General features: G+C 41.3%; 1 protein-coding gene across 4 annotated transcripts in view; it reads left to right on the forward strand.

Annotated features, from left to right (window-relative positions):
* Positions 1-20054, forward strand: part of PTN (pleiotrophin) — an 80597-nt gene that overhangs the window by 43709 nt on the left and 16834 nt on the right. For 3 of the 4 annotated variants that reach the window (XM_030040828.1, XM_030040827.1, XM_030040825.1), the window contains 3 exons: positions 11137-11240; positions 12748-12921; positions 15233-15394. In XM_030040828.1, coding sequence (XP_029896688.1) covers positions 11138-11240; positions 12748-12921; positions 15233-15394 — 439 coding nt within the window. In that variant the 5' untranslated portion in view covers position 11137. The remainder of the gene's footprint in view (positions 1-11136; positions 11241-12747; positions 12922-15232; positions 15395-20054) is intronic. The other variant, XM_030040826.1, reaches the window with a different exon arrangement.

Genomic DNA, 20054 nt, shown 5'->3' on the forward strand with positions numbered 1-20054 from the left:
TAGTTGTGGCTGGGGAAACACATGGCCACAACGCGTGGATTCTCCGAGAGAGACACATTGATGCAGATGATGCACAGGAAAGTTCAGTCAGCGGCTTGGCCTCACTTTCACTGAAAGGAAAGTAATTGGAGAGAATGGAGGTGGGTTTCCTGTGGTCTTCTAGATGGGTTGTTGGCTGGTCACATCCAGGACTGTTGAATCTCATCCTCAGCCTTGGAGAAATGAAAGTGTAAAGAACCCCAGTGTGACTTCGTAGATAGTGACACAGCAGCTGTGATCATTGCGGGAAGCGCAGGAAGGGAAAAAAAAAAATCATAGTAACAGAAGTGGCTTAAAACGTCTTTTTCAGTTGGCGTCTGGAAGTACAGCAGAATGAACTATTAGCCTTGGTTTGGGTTTTTTGTTTTGTTTTCTTCAGCCTCTCGGCTAGAGTAGTGGGAGGGGAAGGTTAATAGAAGAGGCAGTTGCAGAAGTCAGTATTAGTTATCGCTTGAGAGCCCTGACTTGCTCAGACCACCATGAGCAAAAGAGACGAAGAAAATGTGTGCATTGTGGATGAGAGTGAAATAAGAGCTTGGGGAAGAAGGAGAGAAAACTGATTTCAACAGTGATGTTCATTTCTTAGAGAAATTTTGAAGGCCGGGGCTAAGAAAATGATCTCTATACACTGGCTAGGGACCAACAGAGAAAATATCAACTGCCACTTTTACATTTGATAAATGTAATGTTTCTCTGGAAAGGACAGCGTGTTTTTTCACCCTTTTATTGACATGGTTAATTTCTTAACATCAGCTTATGATTCTGAAAATGTGGGGGTTTTTTGCAATTATGACTTTTTCAAAAAAATTAGGTGTGTTCCCCAGGCTTTCTGAAAATAAAATCACTTTTGTAAAAGTGTTTGTCTTGGAAGTTTGGAAAGAGAGAAGCATAAAAATTTTAATCCCCTTTGGAGGGTTTTGGCCATCTCTAGTAGATTTTTAGTTCCCTGGCCTTTTAACCATCCGTACTGCCCGTTGTGTTTGTTTAGCACTGCGTTTCATTTACTACGCTTTTCTTCTCAGGAAGAAACTATTTTTTACTGTTACATTTTTGTTCACAACACTACTGTGTGAATGCTAAACTTTCTCCCCCCAAGATGACACCTTTTATAATTGGTTCCTTCTTCTGAGATCAGATAAAGGCTTACAGTGTCCTGGGTTGGCAAAATTTTGCTTAAAACTTGAAATGAAGGAATTACACAGCTCTTGGTGCTCCCCCTGAGAGACAGAGCTGGTTAATAAGGAGTCCAAATGGAGGTTCAGATTTCTAGGTCTGAAGTGATGTTGCAGAAGTATCTGGAGATTCTGCCTATGAGAAATGGTAGGATCCTTTGTATAGCTTGTGTAAAATTACATTTTTAATGGAAAGGAATACAGTTTAATATTAGTGAAAAAGAATAAAAAGAAAATTATTTGAATGCATAAAAACACTTTGAAAAACTTGCCATCTTGTTGAAATTTATATTCTCCCATAAAAGATTTTAATTTTGGCAGAACATTTTGGAAAAATAGAAGAAATGTTCTGTCCATATTTGTTCAGACCGACCCTTTTCTTGAGTCTCAAGTCAGTCTAAATTATGCTCAGCACTAAGAGGCAGAATTCATGTACCCAGGGGTATCTGTTATCAGCTTGAACTATTAATTTATGTCTGGGGAGCTAGAAATATAAAATATCCACAGCTTGTGTGTTTCCCTTAGCCTGATGTGAGAGGCAAACGTGCAATCAACTATACAAATATCGAAGTCTAGGGGAACTGTTATCCACAACTTAACTAATTACTGTAGCTTATTTACTTGAACAAAGCTAGATGGCGCATGTTAATTGATCATTGGTTTTGACTTTTTGTTGTTTACATTTTAGTGATTTTCTTCAGTCATGTAACTCTTGGTTCCCTGTTTATTTTTAGGGCATTGGCATAACTCGCTGCCCTCTGCTCATTTTTCTGGCCCTTAAATGATGTCCATGTTGAAAAGAGAACATGCAGTTGATTACATATTGAAAAATGTAGTCCTCGAGCTGCACGCTGCAATTTTTGAAGTGAAGTGTTTGACTTCGGCTCATCAGAAGGGTCATGCTGTGATTTTTTTTTTTCCTTTTTAGCTAACTGTTTGATTCCAGCTTGTTATTATGGGTACCCTGTGCTGTAGCTGAGCATAAATGCTGGTTTAAAAAAAAAAAAAAAGTAAGTTTGCCAAATATAATTTCAGCCTTCTAGGGTTTTCTCACTTCTCCCTGGCTGATCTGCAGCAACAAACAGATAGTTATAGTCAATTTTATTTTTTTTTTTTAAATTTGCCACTATACTGCTGAATAAATTGGTGCTTACGCAACTCCTTCCAGTACGGGCTCACCTTGGAAGCAATTGCCTCTTCCCTACGAGCTGCTGCTTGCCAGCTTCCCCTCTCCTGCCTGGAGGGCAGAGCATCGCTGGAGCTGCCCCTGTGTGGGGTGGCCCTTCTCTCCCCCCACACATAGAAGCAAAGGAGGGAATAGAAAAAAGAAAAGCTGAGAAGTACCTGGTAGTTGAAACTCCCTGATTCTCTATCGTTTTGCCAGACAGAGCAACCCGCCAGCCACACTGTCATGCATGTTGGAATGGGGAGTGGGGTGCTGGGTGCAGAGACGTCGGGCCCGTTACCCAGCCGTCGTCCTGCGGCTGCAATGCAGGGAGCTTTTTTCATTAGGGTTTGGGGTTTCCTACATCGCTTTGAACTAACTTGTTAGCACACGGACTCAGACCACTGGCGTCCGCTGTTTGGTGTTGCTGACGCAGCTCCCAAAATTTCATGACTATATCACAAGAGAATAACGAACCCTCACAGGAAAGTCAAAGGAGTGTGGATTTTGCTTTGGGCAGGATTGTGGAAGCTGAAGGTCTCTGAATTAATAAGGTTTGGGTTTTTTGTTTTGGTTTTTTTTGTACACTGACCAACCCAGCCAAACCTTCCCCTCCCCAAGAGTAAAATATCATTTCATTACTTAATTTGACCAAAGAAGAAAACTTGCTGTTTCATCATTATTCTAGTAGGTTTTCTTTAATAAAATCATTCTGAAACATAACCATTGTTAGAAATGAGATGAAGGCGTGTTTTTTCAGCTAGGGATAGTATCATTTGGTTGAGCAATCAGTTGTTACAATTAAAGGTTCTTTCTTTCCTTAAACCTTGGCTTACTTTTAGGCTTAGACCACTAAGGCTATAGTGGTAGTTCTGTTTGAAATGAACACAGCATTTCTTTGGTCCATGAAGGTGCAACTAAATGAAGATCAGCAAATTGGCTGAAGGCTTTGTGCTGTGAGGAGAGTTTGGGCATCTTTACCCATAAGGAAGCATACAGAGAAATGTATGTGATGTCTATGTCTACTTTTAGTACTCAGGAAGGAAAAATAAGGTGAATAAAGATTTAGCATTAGATAAAGAAACACACTATGGTGGCAGGGTAGCCAAGACAAAGAAATAAATTACTGCTGTTGAAAACTGCAGTAGTCGGGGTGAAAGCAGTTAAGGAAAAGTTGGTACCTGGATGACATTTGGGTGAGATCAGAGAGAAATATCAGGTGCAGGTGGCCTGGGCAATGAATTGGAGAAGCTGGAAAGAGGTGTAGTACCTGCAAGTGGATATTATTGGGTTAGCCCTCACACACTCTGTAGCGGTAATCATGACTGGTAGACAGGACTTGAAGGTCCAGAAAAGGTCCAGAAAAGATAGAAACCACAGTAAAAGTCCTATGGAATCATAGAATCATAGAACGGGTTAGGTTGGAAGGGACCTTAAAGATCATCTAGTTCCAGCCTCCCCTGCCACATAGCTGTAATGGAAATTAATGATACACTGCAAATGAATAAGAGCTACTGGTATGCATAAGATAGGATTCATATAACTCAAAACTACTTTGGAGGAGTATGGAAAAATATCTACTGGTTTTGTGTCAACCCAAAGTTGGATGTGAATTTAGTTAGAAGTAGATCTCTCATTATAGAAGGGTTTATCTTTCCAAATTTATATTGGAAGGTAAATGGTGCTAATAATAATAGGGGCTAATAATTTGTGGATGTGATTTCTTCACTACCTACCATAGGACTATAAAAAGTTGATGCTATTTTAAAATTTAATTCAGTATGACCTTAAAGCTCATCCTTAAAAATAGCCACTTGCATCAAGCGTTAACAAGCTGATTCAGTTTGTATTACATAGGATCATGAACATAAATCTAATTAAGATTTTCAATTTTAAAAGTTGATTTTTAAGAAATTAAGTAAACTGGTGATGTGTGTTAGACCAATGCAAGACTTTTAACAAATAATTGTTTTACTCTCTTTGTATCAAAGTAAAAAAAAAAAAAAAAATTGAAATTTGTTTTCTTGAGAAAAAAAGAGGGGGAAAAAAGTCTGTAGAGAGGAATTCCAAATCTAACTGAGGATCAACCCACTAAAGTGCTATCAGGAGCTTGCAGGAATTTAAGAAAATGGTATCGATGATCCAAGAAAGTGGTGTATTGGAAGTCCAGAAGTGGCAGATTGCTGTGACTCACCAAAAACTAAGCTGACTTAAATCTTGCAAAGGAAATGAAAAGCAAATCTAGATATTTTTTTTTTTTTTAAATTTTTTTTTCCCTAGTCCTGCAAATAAAGACAACAAAGGAAATGTGTATGTGTGCGAGGGAAGGGGGAACATTTTACACTTGGAAGATTACAGTTCATGAAGGTCTGGCTCCAAAAGTGCTTGAGCACTTGGTTTTCAATATGGGAGATCAGGTAGGACATAAGGGCATGCACGAGGTGATGAATGAGAAAGAGACCTGGAGAAGCAGAAGTTTCTGCAAGTGTTACAGAGGTCAAGCTCCTAAGAGCTGAATGCTCTTAACTTCTCTTTTACAGAGAAAACTGCGTGTTTCCATCTCAGGGTACTGTAAAAATGGCACTTAGTATTTCAGATTCATTAAGACCGTTAAAACATGCATCAAATGCTTCCTGCTGTTGTACAACTGGAGCATAGCAAATATAATATTTATATTTAAGAAGGGGGAAAGAAACAGATCCCGGTAACCGCAGACATGTCCATCTGCCCTCGATGGACTGCAAAATAGAATGCATTTCAAATAAGAGAATAATTTAGGAAGTGGAGGTAAATGTTAAGTTTCATTAAACACAGCATGTGTTTACTGTAAGGAGACTGATCTCCCAAACTAGCTCATTTAAAAACTGATTTTGTAGATGTGACTAATCTGGGACTAATCAAACTGTAATTTATTAAAGTATTTGTTGTGGGACTTGATGAAAAATTATTCATTCAAGCAGGAAAACCAGAAGGATTAATGCAAAAGGTAGTTCTAACATGTGTAAGGAGCTTAAAGAGGACCCAAAATGAGCAGTGTTGTGAAGAGAAATAATGGGCTGTAGGAATTTCTTAAGTCTGCTTTTGGGATGCATTTTATTTATTCATGATCATGGGATGAAAATGATAGTGTACTAAAAGACAAAGCTGGGAGTCATAGTTATGCTCAAAATACTGTTTATGGGCAAAGAGGAACCATACCTTTTATATATATATTTATATAAAGTAAAAAAAAAATATTGTTAGTGTAATTGAAATCTTAACAGTCTAATCCAAGAATCATTATTAGTATAGATGTAATTATGACAGAAAAGAATATGTCTATGCAGATGTTATTATTATAAAAATAACAACAATACCACCACCACAGTTAAAATGGTTATACATACACTTAGATTCAACTGCTTTTCCTGATGTTGTGCTGACCCTTCCCTAGCTCCTCTCGGCCCTCAGGTTGGTGGTTTCGTTATGGTGTTGGTGGTGGGGATGGTTATGGTGACTTGTCATCACCTGGGGTCCTTGGCCAGGAGAATGTTCATGTTCATGGTTTCTTCTTCCTCACCTCAGGATCGACTTGGGGTTGGTTCTTTTATGTTTGCTAACATGCTTTTATGCCTTTCTCTTTCTTCATTCGTCTGCAGCTCTATGTTATAGCCAAACCTACTATATATGGTGACTTTTAGGTATGTTGGAAACTTTCTGTGTTCTCTTTCTTACTCCTACATCCAGTTTTGTCCAGCTCCAGGTCTGCATTTCTTTATCTGACCATGGGTGAGTTGTTTATAGCTGGGGGGGTCTGTATTGTCAAGCCTGTGCCCCATCTTCTATCTCCTATACCTGTACTCCTCTACACTGCATCCTGTCTCTACACATCTCAAGAGCTTTGCTAAGATACCAGTCCTGTATTTCTCTATAGTACATTATTATAATAGACTTGTAAAACCTGGGTAGCTCCATACAATGGCAAAGAAAAGTAAATCAAATTGGCCATGGCTAGCTGATCAATTAGAAAAATTGCTGTTGCAGCTAACCCAAATGTGATGAAACTGCGGACAGGCCAAAGAAAGCTCAGGCAGAGCGAGCCTCGACAAGCCTCAGTCCTGAGGCCTTGCAAACTCGCTACAAAGCCCATGGCCTGTCATTAGTGATGGCAATACATACAGTATTGCAATAAATACAGGGTAGCAGCATTATCAACACAGCTGATGCTTGGCATATTATACTGGAAGAGCTGGAGGATATAGACGGGTTAAATTGTGAGAAAACCTGATAGTTCAGAGTGGGAGATTACTCTCATATGGAGTAATAATAAAATACTTGCTTTTATAATCTGGGACCTTGCCAGTTGCTTTGGAAAGAACAGATGAAGGGAAGGGCTTGTGAGTAATAGTTATTAACAGCAAAAAAGCCACCTGCAAAAGGCATATGTGATCCTAGGATGTACTGCATATGCTAGCTTCAGTAAGGCTAGGAAAAATAAACACTTGCTCACCGATAGAGCTTCATCAGAAATTGTCTGGTTTATTCTGGATGCTTGTGTTCAGGAAAGACTTGTTCAGGTGTGAGAAATGGAGAACCTGTCTAGGAGTTAATTGCATGAGTGCAGAGTCACTCCAGCGAGCTTGACTTGCACGAACTGAGATCCAAAGATGTAAGCACCGCACGAAAACACCTGGGCTGCCTGGGGCTGCCAGCTTTGGTACGAAGGAAGCAAGCTGCATTTGCAGGGTCTTGGGTTGGAAGGAGTAAACTTTCTCTTGGGCTGTTAGACAAAGCCTGGCACTGCATGAAAGTTTCTGTAGTGTTTCTGGACCCCTATGGAAATGTCTGCATGCCACTGTGCGATGCTATGTAGATACTGGTTTGGGTCTCTGGTAGAGCTGGGATTTGTGTGCTGCAGTCCATAGGTTAGGTATTTCCCAAAGCGGTTGGTACACTTAGGCATGTGGACTGTACTCATCACAGCAAGCGAATGACTTAATGAATCACGGTCAGGAGAGATGAGTGTGATTGTAAAATCAGGTTGGGGGCAGTGAGGGATTTGGAGTGGGAGGCTCAAGATCCACTCAGAAGGTCCTTCAAACTGCAGCCGTAGTGTGACTTCTGCCTGACTCTCTTTCAGGTGCTCAACATGCAATTGAACCCATGGGCGGATGGTTGATGAACTCATTAATTTTCTGATTGCCTGCCATTTTTTAATTTTCCTTTCATTTTTTTTACTCCCAAGCAGAGATTGACTGTGAAATCAACTGTAAGACTGAAGTAATTCCTGTGTCTCATTTTTGTGGGGAGAAGCTACTTGCTATGGTGCTTTTCAGCTGGGCTTCACTTCTCACCTCGTTACACACTTCATGTTTTCCTAACACTCTCTGTTTTAGTGTTCCACCATCGTTAACTACTTCTGTCTTCTCTCATTCCTGTTTCGGTGCTCTTTCATGATTACTCACTCTCTTTTTTTGATCTTGTTCCACCTTACCATTAAACTGTTCTAAACTCTCTCTCTTCACCTTTTATGTCTTCTGAAGTTTCCTGGAGCTCCCCCTACCCCAAATGTCTCTTTTTCTTCCTTCACTTTTGTTTTTGTCTCTTTCTGTTGGTTGTAAATGCAACTTCCATTTGTTTAAATGCTGCTGTCTTGCTCTGTTTAGGAGCTGTCATACAGGATTTTAGAAATACTTTCGCTTTATGACACAATTTACTTATTACCATTGATGTAGATAGAAGGCTTGTTACAAAAATCAAAATGTCGAGGAGGAGTCCATTTTGCATATCGTGAAACACTTGAGTTTTCATTGCTATTAGTAGTTTTGGCAGTTCTTTAAATCAAAGGTTGAACTGGATATGTTATCACAGAATCTAATGAAAAGGAAAAATTGTCACCTTTGAATTTCAAAAAAAGAAACCAAAAAAGACAAAGTTATTTTCAGTGGAATACATTGTTTTCAAAACCAAGTCCAGTCTGACAAGTTCTTCTCTTCATCCATCTTTTTAATGGCCAGGTGAAATATTTGCAAGGAAAACTGAAGATTGAACTCAAATGATAACTGATAGGTCAGATTTGTTGGCCTTCTGGAAAAAAAAATGTAATATTTAATTGGTACTGTTTATCGGCTGTTTGTAATTTTGTGGGAGCACCGGCCCTTGCTGGTCTATCATGTGCAAAACAATTAGGCAGTTTTCTGTAGTCATACTGATGACATCAAACTCAAGGTGTCGGTGTGGTGTGAGGCAAGGCCTCCATCTGTACAGCATGGCTTTTCACTTGATGGTAATTAATAGGAAAGGCACTTCAGGAAGCAGCCTGGCTCTCTCTGCCAGAGGGATATATGTATCTCTCTCTGCAGGTTGAGTGTTTGCCTTAGACAACTTGGCAAGCGTTTTGGCTGTAGGAAGACCTGGAGTCTTAGGAAAACATGCTATATTAAGGCTCCGTGGGGTTTTGTTTGTAGGGCTTCTGGAACATTTCAGACTCCAAAACCCAACTATTTTCCCTGCCTGTTTTGCTGAAAATAATGTTGATCAGATTTGAATTTGAGTCTCTGTCAACTTAATATAAGGCAGCTTCCCTACAGACAGTTATCCATGGCTCCCGGTGAGCGCCAGCAGCCCGTGGAGTATGTGTGACCACATCGCAGGTCCCTGGGCTGGGCAGCAGGGATGGAGGAGGGAGCCCCAAGCCCACTGCGGGCGTCCCTTGCTTGCGGTGACAGCCTGTGCAACAAAGCCACTGGTGCTGCCTTGCTTCAGCTTCTGACAGCACGCTGGGACGGTGTCTTGAGATTATGGAAGTATTTATCTCTCTTTCCGTATGTGTTTCCACACAAGCTCTCAACTCCCTCCTTCAACGAGGGATTAGATTCTGGTGAGTCATTTGGACGAGAGGAAGCGAGAAGATAAAATGTGGTGAAAATGGGATGTGAGGTGAGGTGCGGTGCTACTGGTGGTGAAGTTTCTCCAAGGGAAAGGGGCTGAGGGGGAAAGTTTTGTGTTTTAACAGTATTGCAGCTGTGTTTGATTATGGAGAACCAGTTTGAAGTAAGCTGAATAAAAAGTCAGGTTGCATATTTATTTTTTTTATTGCTTATTTTATTTTGTTTATTTCATTTCCTGTAAAACATGAGAGGCTTTAAGTGGAAACATGTAGCAGAAGAAAGGAAAAAACAAACCCAAGCTCACGCAGCACTTGTGTGCTCTAGCTCTGGGCTCTGAGTTCACTGGAAATACTGGTGGTCCTTTCTTCATGACGGGAAATGGTACTTTCTTTTGGAGTAAACCAAACTGGTGCTAATGACACAGCTCTTTCAGAGATTTCAATGTCAGGTCTCTTGCAGTCTTCACATGAACTTTATTTCAACAAAACTATTAAGTTTTCTCATCTGGCTTCTAGCATGACATTAAAGCTGGATACTTAAAAGTCTCTGTGTTTGGGATTCCTCTCCTGTTTTCCATGTCAATTACAATTATGTTGCTTTTGAGCAAGAGGTTGCCAGCAGGGAATACTGAGGAGTGCCAAATTAAATTTCAAATACATTTTGTTCTTTGTTCATGGTGAGAATTAGTTCTCCCTTAAGATTGCTGTGCTCAGCAAAATGAGATCAGGTTGCCTCTAAACTCTCTGTAACATCAGTGTAGTTGAGTTTTTAAGGCCTTCTTAGTGGCTAGAACTGTTGACACCTCCTCGGAGGCTGGTGTAGCATGAATGTCATGGGCCCTGGTTGGAGGGGAAAAAAAAAAAAAAAAATGCTGGAGAAACCTTCTATCCAAGCAATCTCTAGTCCACTGTCTTGGTACCCAGCCATGTACTAGAAAGGTGTGTCTGGCAAATGGAGAGATTGCTTATTTTTAACATATATATTTCTTATGGCCCTGCTTTGCAATAAACAATGCCAAAATGAGACAATGCAAATTATAGCAAAGTGAAAAGGAAATATGTGTGTAAGCCATTGAAATCGGGCAGCTCTGAATGGCTTTTGGCAATTGGCTAATAACTGATGCTTCACCACCAAGCAAATGTTTTTAATTCCTTTTTATATTTGAATATTTGCTTCTCAAATCCAGATTTTGGGTTCATTAGCATGCTATGGATAGCCTCTAGCTGTGTGTGCAAGTCCTATCTCTCTGCCCATTTTGCATTTCAGGCAATTAGCTTAATTTATATTAGGAAGAGACACTAATTGGAGGGGAAGGAAAAGGTAGGTAGCAACATGCCAATGACAATTAAGATAATAAATCACATATTACCTATATAAGTTTTCATGGAAGAAGGTCTTTTCGGATGTCAGGTAAGCCTAATAAGAATTTGAACCCTTGCAAGGTGGACAGCGTAGCTTTCCTTACTTCATATGAATGGGTAAGCTGAAATACAAAGTACATGTTATGTTTAGTTTTACACAATAAATCACTGCCAGAGGTCAGGAAAGAAGAGAGAAGTTCCAGGCCCATCAGGAGCCTCGATTCTCTGACAGGTTTCTAGAAGATGAGCAATAATTTCTGAATTTTCTGTGGCAAAACTCACCCGTAACATCAGCGATGTAGATCAGGGACTTGGTACACAGGCTGGAAAATAATTGTTAAAAATCTTTGTATTCTCCCTGGAATGAAGATAATTGCCCATTCTGCCACTGGCTAATTATGTTTGACCTGCTTGTGTCTTGTGACCCTGAAGCACAGCTTCCCAAAAATACTGTAGCTACACTTTAGATGGGGTTCCACTTTTTACAGTCTAACCGGCCTTTTTTTTCTCTCTCTCTCGTTAATCCCCAGAATGCAACAACAGCAACGTCGAATGTTCACAGCTGCCCTCCTGGCACTTGTTTTCATTCTGGCAGCTGTGAGTACCACCGAGGCTGGCAAAAAAGAGAAACCAGGTAAGGTCCAGTGTAATTCAGAGTTAATCCCCAAGATAGGTTGCATGTGTGGGAGAATGTCAAATGCCTCTGGTTTTGTTATAAAATTCAGGTCATTCGTTAACCTTTTGACATACAGGGTAGGGATTTGTGGCTGTGACATGTTGTTCTGTGTTAAATAGGAAAACAGAAAGTAGTTTCCATGAAAGCTGGCAGCTTAACAGCCCCAGAGACCGGAGTCCTTAGCTTATCACAGAGTGGGTATTGCAAGGCAGCTTAAAATTTGCTCTGGGAATAGGTTCATGCTTGACTTAAGGAGAACTAAACAGGAGTGGTGAAAGAGTAGTTATCATGTCGCTCGTCCAGTGTTGTATATGACAATGCTACGCCAATGCTGTGTGATGTGGAAGTCCTCCGACAAAGAATTGAACTAACTCGCTGCTGCAGATAGACAGCCAGACATCCAGTGGTAATTGCTTTCTGTCAGTGATGAACTCAGACCTCATTACAGGAGAGACAGGCCTGGGGTGGAAAATTCATATCTATCAAACCCAGTTTTGACGTTTTTTAGGGAACACGTCTTTTGGTGTTTTTCTTAAGGTCTTATTATTTGCAGGCTACTTACACACCAGTTAATATGACCTATGAGTCTATCAGAATTAGTGTTCCCATTAAAAAAACAAAGGTGTTTCTAACCATTGTGGCTGTGTGGAAATATGAGAAAATGTGAACATAAATATACAAGAGCTAGAAGGAAAATAATTTTATATAAGGTTATTTAAAGTTACTTGTGATGTTTTGGGGGCCTAACAAATTATTTTTGTGAACCTTTGGGTTTGATAACGTTGCTGTCTTTTCTCATCAGACTTGGGTATAAGGATCTAAATGAAATCATGATCATTACTTACACCCCTGACCAGCAAACCCACCTGTATTAACAGCATTTTGAGTACAGTTCTCTGTGTAGTTTTTTTCTTCCCCTTTGGAGTTTTGGTCATATTCTGACATAAAATGTGGCATGGTATACCAAGTGAGAAGTTTGTATCCCACAGCTGTTCCCTGGAGGTGCTCAAATCCTCTGATACACAACGTCAACATGTACATTTCTGATCTGTATAGTGTGTAGTGCTTCAGTTGGAACTGAAAATATTTGCATGCCATCAGCTCAGGCAGAGGAGTCTCCTTTCTCAGTGAGCCCTCCTGCATATTTTGGTCAGTGATCCCTGGGGGTTTCTAGATGATTCCTCATTTTGAAGATGAGAATCCACTTGAGAATAGCTAAATGGACTAGTAGACACGGTAGTGGGACTGAATTTGAATAATGCACCCTGCTTTGGAGTCAAAGAGGCTGACCTGTCTCTGCAGAACTGCAAAGATGATGCCAAACCTTTTGCTTTTGAAGCAATTGTTTTATGAATGTCTTCCTTATTCACCCTGTCACTGCATAGTTAAGTTTAGGGAACTCCTCCATAGGCTCTGGGTACTGACCACTTCTCTTGCTTGGGTTTGGTTCCTTGTCTTCATCCAGAGAAAAAGGCGAAGAAGTCTGACTGTGGGGAATGGCAGTGGAGCGTCTGCGTGCCCACCAGCGGTGACTGTGGCCTGGGGACGCGTGAGGGCACTCGCACTGGAGCTGAGTGCAAACAAACCACCAAGACTCAGAAGTGTAAGATTCCCTGCAACTGGAAGAAGCAATTTGGAGGTAAGCATCGCTCTCTCAAGGGATTTGCTTTGGTTTTTACTTAGCTGTGGAGAAGGAAGCCTGTATTTTCTGCTTAGGTCTGCAAATGTCCTGGTGAAGGGGCTACTTCTGTATGTCATAGAATCATTTAGGTTGGAAAAGACCTTCAAGATCATGGAGTCCAACCATCAGCCATGCCCACTAAACCATGTTCTGAAATGCCTTGTGTATGCACTTTTTGAATACCTCCAGGGATGGTGGCTCAACCACTTCCCTGGGCAGCCTGTTCCAATGCCTGACAAAGCTTTCAGTAAATAAATTTTTCCTAATATCCAATCTAAACCTCCCCTGGCACAACTTGAGCTCATTTCCTCTCGTCCTATCACTTGTTACTTGAGAGAAGAGACTGACACCCACCTCGCTCCAACCTCCTTTCAGGCAGCTGTAGAGAGCGATAAGGTCTCCTCTCAGCCTCCTTTTCTCCAGGCTGAACAACCCCAGTTCCCTCAGCCACTCCGCATAAGACCTGTGCTCCAGGCCCTTCACCAGCTTCGTTGCACTTCTTTGGAAACTCTCCAGCACCTCAATGTCTTTCTTGTGGTGAGGGGCCCAAAGCTGAACACAGCACTCGAGCTGTGGCCTCACCAGTGCCCAGTACAGGGGACGATCACTTCCCTGCTCCTGCTGGCCACACTAGTTCTGATACAGGCCAGGATGCCGTTGGCCGCCTTGGCCACCTGGGCACGCTGCTGGCTCATATCCAGCCAGATGTCGACCAACACCCCCAGGTCCTTTTCCGCCGGGCAGCTTTCCAGCCGCTCCTCCCCAAGCCTGTAGCGCTGCGTGGGGTTGCTGTGACCCAAGCGCAGGACCCGGCACTTGGCCTTGTTGAACCTCATACAGTTGTCCTCGGCCCATTGATCCCGCCTGTCTCTGTAGAGACTTTCTACCCTCAAGCAGATCAGCACTCCCTCCCAACTTGGTGTCATCGGCAAACTCGCTGAGGGTGCACTCAATCCCTTCATCCAGATCATTGATAAAGATATTAAACAGAACCGGCCCCAACACCGAGCCCTGGGGAACACTGCTTGTGACCTGCCGCCAACTGGATTTAACTCCGTTCACCACAACCCTCTGGGCTCGGCCATCCAGCCAGTTTTTCACCCAGCGAAGAGTACACTTGTCTAAGCCATGAGACACCGGCTTCTCAAGGAGTATGCCATGAGAGACAGTGTCAAAGGCCTTACTGAAGTCCAGGTAGACAACATCCACAGCCTTCCCCTCATCCACTAGGCGGGTCACCTGGTCACAGAAGGAGATCAGGTTGGTCAAGCAGGACCTGCCTTTCATGAACTCATGCTGACTGGGCCTGATCACCTGGTTGTCCCTTTCAAGTTCATTGCAGCTAGAACATGTAAGGCAGCAAAAGGCAGCTTCTTCAGAACAAAGCAGCTCCTCTGCAGAGAGTCCATGTAACCTACTTACTGTTAACTCAGTGTTCCAGCAGCGTGTTTAAATCTTCTTTCCTGTGGTGTACAACCCTGTTTAAGGCAGCATGTAAGTGTTGTGTGTTCTCTCACAGCTGAGAATCTCTGTGATGGTTACTATAGGCTTTACGTGACCTTGCAATGTGCGATTTGCAGTGTGGAGCATAGGTGGCTACCAATGTGTGCATTGAAAGGAGTGAATGAATACCAGTGTATTTCATCTATATTATTCAGTTCAGAAGGTTCATCTATATCAGTTCAGAAAGATATGTCAGATCTGTCCTGGACGAGATGTCTGTCAAGGACCCAGATCTGATTAGTCTTGCAAACTTGGCTTTTTTTCTAGTAAACTGCTTGTATGGGTTTGACATCATTGTGACCTTACCAAGGCAATCAGTGCAGCAGTTTCAGACTTGACAAGTTCATAGTTGTGCCTGCATTCTTGAAACTATTCACTCCTTATTTGGTAACCTTTGTCATTGCACAAATGGAAGAACGACCATATAGAATGTGAATGACGTTTCCCACTGCTGTTGTTTCTTTTTTTTTTTTTTAATTTACTGTCTATCTTCATAGTTGTATGCATTTTCTTTTATGTGACAATAATATAATATTCATGCAAAAGCAAGAGGATTCTATTTTAAAGGGGTTTTGGGGGGGGGGAGGAGACTGCAATTATCACTCCAAATTATCTTTAAATTTTTCTTGGGATTCCTTTCTTCAGTTGCATGATCCTTTTGTCTACAAGCACTGGCTGTCCATGACATCCTATTAGACTCATAACATTTTTGTTTTCACACTCAGTCATTCTGGTTTAACTATTGGCATTTATTTACTCATTGCAGCAGAGTGCAAATACCAGTTCCAGGCCTGGGGAGAATGTGACTTGAATACTGCCTTGAAGACTCGAACCGGGAACCTAAAGAGAGCCCTTCATAATGCTGACTGCCAGAAGACTGTCACAATCTCAAAGCCCTGTGGGAAACTTACCAAACCCAAACCTCAAGGTAAATTCCATTTACTGAAAGCTGCACACCAGTTCATTTAAATCACTGGATTTGCGATGTCACATGTGCTTCAGTGGGAACTCAGTAGTACAGGAGATTGTACTTTCGTGGCCTTTCCTCAGTTTTGCACTGCTCCTATCTCTCAGCGGTCAGGCAGACAATATTCCTGAGTTGTATAATCAGGGCAGTCTCACACACAAGAGGTAAGCTGAAGATTAGAGCTCCAATTTTAACCTTAGATGACCTGTACTGCTACCAGTTTGCTGATGTGACTTCCAGAGTACAGATGCTTTTCATAACTCACCTGTTGACAGGAACAGACCAATAATAACATGCAAAAATGTCTCCTGATAAAGACACCTTTTGTTTGGTATCAAATAATGACTAGTTGAAAAAAGGACTGCTTTCCTTCTGGACAGGTAGTATTGAAGGGATGTTCTGCTCACTGCATGCTGAAATATGTAGATATTCTGCACTCTTGGGGTTGTATATTCTTTATTCAAAGATAGCAGGAAGGAGAGTACAGAATATATACGTCTTAGTTAAATGCAAGTGACAGTGTAATTCCTAGTACACAGAAAGGCATATGCCCTGCATTTGTGTTTCCAGGTGTCCCTTAGACAAACTTATTTTATTTCTAATCATTAAAGCCTTTTAATGTACTCTTTTGTTGGAGTAGCAGGTGTTATCTGTGTAGGATGATTTATAGTGGGAGCTAAAACTGTGAGATCTTGTTTGAGATACAGAAGTAATGTGTTTAAGTGGATTATACAAGCTATGCTACCCTGGCATTTGTTTGCTTAAAACCAGCTAGGTTTAACACATTCCAGGCTCTGAATACTTGGATAATTATAAAAATAAATGTGATTAGGAGTGACAGGTGCAACGGGGATGAGCAATTTTCCAATTGTGGGTGGTGGTGCACCATTGATCTGAGGAGTACCTGCAGGTGGCCTGCTCTGCTTGTGCAACCACAGACATGTCTGACGAAGTTACAGACGCTTTCTCTGTGTGTGCATGCATCCATCTGCTTTGCAGTCAGTACAGCTGTAACTGGTCTTACTTGCACATCATGCGTGGAGTTATCTGATAAGTGCTGAGTCTAGAACCTGTGTAGATAATGACAAGCTGTGAAACGGAAAGGATACAACTAGATTTTCAGCGACCAGCTGACTTGGTTGAGTTGGCAGCAAGAAACACCTTCATTTGGGGATGGAAGTGACTGGGTGGGAATGCAGGAAGGGCTCTGAGCTGTGTGATTTTATTGCTTATTAGTTTTGGGAGAAGGACTTTTTTGTGGTTTTTTTGTTTTTTTGTTTTTTTTAAGTTTCCATGCCTAACTGGCATTTGGGACTTTATTGAATGAAGCTTCCTATTGTGCTGCCAGAAGGTCTCTGCCGCTCGAGCCACTAGTACTCCTCTGCCTTGTTCTGCTCCCCCTGAGTCAATATATTCTATCAATGGCTGTCAGAAGAGGGGAGAGGGAGACAAAGCAGAGCGTTGATGCAGCATCGTTTTGCAAGAGCAATGCTGTTGGGTGGTACAGGGTCATTTTCAAGCTATAGTTTTAAAGGCAGAGCTTGTAAAATTGCTGGACTGGAGTTAACTGATTGTAGATATGAGTGAGTTATAACTGAAACTGAAACTCGGATTGGGACTGACTGCAGCAAACATAGTTATGTGGTTTGACTTAATTAGGAAACCTGACTTCATTTGATTTGAAGGAATGCAAAAGGAGAAATAGGTACAAACTTAGGTTTGTGATCATAATAACTGTGGGCAGAAATTCTGCTCTCCTGATTTATGTTAGAAGTCTCACGGCATCTTCCTGCATGCCACCTGCTCATTCATCTGCTGTTGGCATTAGTAGAAGCAACACACATGGAAGTCATGCTTGCCGCCTGCCTGGGCCCTGAGCTAAAGATAAGAAGTCCATATTGCAGATCTGTGGGTATAACTACATGGGAGCTACACCGGACAGTGTGTTGGCAGCAGTAGGAGGAACTAGAGTAAGAAATCAGGTCAAGAAGATTAGTCCTGTGTGAAATGTTGTGCCCTACTGAACTTTATTTCTGAATTAAATATCTGAGTGCTGACATGTTAGCTGGAATAAGAATATTTGTTTTCTTCCTGAGGTGAAGGAAATTACAGGTTGGAGGTAAGTCCCCACCCACATCTAGATAAAGGAAAAATAAAGCTGTATGCAATCTGTAGTTAGAATAGGACTCAATTTAATTCTTTGGAGATGAGAAGTAAGATCTCGATTATTGTCTGAGCACTTGGAACAGACTGCAGGCTCTCTTTTCACATATAGCTTTGCATCAGTAGCTCAAGACTACAAGAGAAAAAGCATATGATACATTATTTGGAAGCAGCAATTTTTTCTGAGGCACAGTGTTGCATAAGGTCTGTATTGATATGCAGCTAGACCTGTAAATGCTGATCAAGTGCCGACGGTTCCTACTGTGATTGCCTGGAGTAGCAGGGCAGTGGCTCTCTGGCATTTGGGAGCTCTGGCAGCAGAATAGTAAGTGAGGAGCTTATTGACTACAGGAGTCCGTCCTACCGCTAAATGGTTACCTTTCTGTCTGGTGTGTGCTTCAAGAGCTGCATCACTGAATACATCTCTGACAGCGATAGGTTGGGAGTACCAAAAAGCAGATGTGAACTGACTGAGAATATTGCACTGAAAAATACTAGTATATTCAGAAAAAGGGCTGTTTTCATGATTTTCCTGATTAACCCCCTTCCTGTGCGCTGAAATTTTCCTTCTGTTAGGTGGTGTTTGTAACCTCTCCATTCCATCACTTTTCCTTTTGATTTCATATTGTAAATGGGGTGAGTAAAGGCCCCTACTTAGCTTCTCCTATCAATTGTAGTTTTATATATCTTCTGTTACTTTTTGTCACTTGCCATCTTTTAAGGCTAAAACCTCTGACTTAAGTATTTTGTTGTATAACAATTTATCCACGACAAGAATGCTCTCTGCTGGACTTACCTAGATTCCTTCTATTATTACAAAATCATTTTTGAGATTAAGAGACTGGACTGTACACAGTATTCCAAGCATGTCCTCTACAGATTTGTGTTGAAAAGATCGTTGTAATACTTCCTTTATTGTTCATTACAGCCACTAAATAACCTAAATATGTTTTTCTTTTGATCACTGTTTGCATGTGGAGTAGATATCTTTATCCGAGACCTTCACAATTCTCCCTAACTGTTAAATTTTTTGAAAAAGTTAAGTAATCCGGTTAGTTAAGAACCCAAGAAGGTGTGTGGGTAAGGCAGATTATTTCATTTAAGCTTGCCCAATGAAGTATTGTGTGTCGGGTTTCACGTGACACATTTGCTTAGTGTGACTTGGTGTCTGAAGTTCCTCCTTACCTTCTCTGTTCTTTGAGAAAAATGCAAATAAATTGATGTTATCTGTAACTGCTGCTCTCCTGTTGCTTATCCACCTTTCCGGCTCATGAACATGCAGCAACTTTGCTGATAGGATGAATTCTGTGTCTGTCCCCTCCTCTCACCTAACTTTTTCAAAGATGACTACTGTTTCATAGGCGTTTGATCTATGCTTAACAGAAAGGAAAATTATACTGGCAGAAAAATCCCAAGGGTTATCATTTTGCAGATTTGCTGATAAAAGTATATTTTGGTTTTCCAGGAACTTCCATGAGCTGTGGCAAAACTTCTGCTAAATTAAACCAGGAGATACTAATTAACTTTGGGAATCAATGCCTGTCTCATAAACTGGTGATCTAAGTGTTCTTATGGATTTGTTTTATCATTAGTCAGCATTCATGGAAAAGCATTAAAATCTCTTTGAAGCACTCTCATTATTTTGGAAACTAACAAAAAAAAATTGTATTTTTTCCTTATTAGCAACTGCTCTGTCTCAGTATTTTTTCTTCTGAGCAGCTGACTCTAAGTATGGATTGTAGTCTGTGACATTTGGTCATTTTGGATCTCACTGCTTGCAAGAGCAGAATTATTAGAGAAACTCTGCTTGTGTAATGAATTTAAGGGGGAGAGCAGATGATGAATCAAGAATTTGAATTTTATCTGAATTTCTAATGAGCTCTTTTCTCCGTAGCTTTGCTGAGGTGTTCTCAGACTGGAAGACAATAGGTTGGTTCTGGGCTGCTGTGCTAAAGCGTAGTTAACACAGGATGAAAACTGTCTTTCGTTCTTGAATATTGTGTATTTGGACAGAGAGATTGTCAGCAACGTGACAGTGATATCCCAGACACCATGGTTTGTGTATTTAGTACACAAATGAGGTCATGAGAAAGCCTGTCACAAAGGCTGGAAAGGATGAAAGGATAGTTTTTATCAAAAAATCCCAGTGGAGGCAGCCACCTCTCCTCTAGCACACACAATTGCATATTCTAATCAGTGTCTGCAAGGCTAGGATATGTTCAAGGTCTCCCTAAACTATCTTGACAGATGTGAAAGACTCAGGCACTTCTGTCGAGTGGCTGCTCTAATGGCCAACTTGCACTGAAGAGCAGAAAACGCTTCCGACATAGTCCATCTGGCCTACTTCACGGCCACCCAAACTTGATTGATGGTTGTTCGGGTTCCAGCCAGCCAGAAAGTAAAAGAATGGGGTATTGTCAGGATTCAGGAAACATTTTGCTTTAACTGCTGAGAGAGG

This window comes from Aquila chrysaetos, chromosome 17 (assembly GCF_900496995.4).
Source record: "Aquila chrysaetos chrysaetos chromosome 17, bAquChr1.4, whole genome shotgun sequence".
Taxonomy (NCBI): Eukaryota; Metazoa; Chordata; class Aves; order Accipitriformes; family Accipitridae; genus Aquila; species Aquila chrysaetos.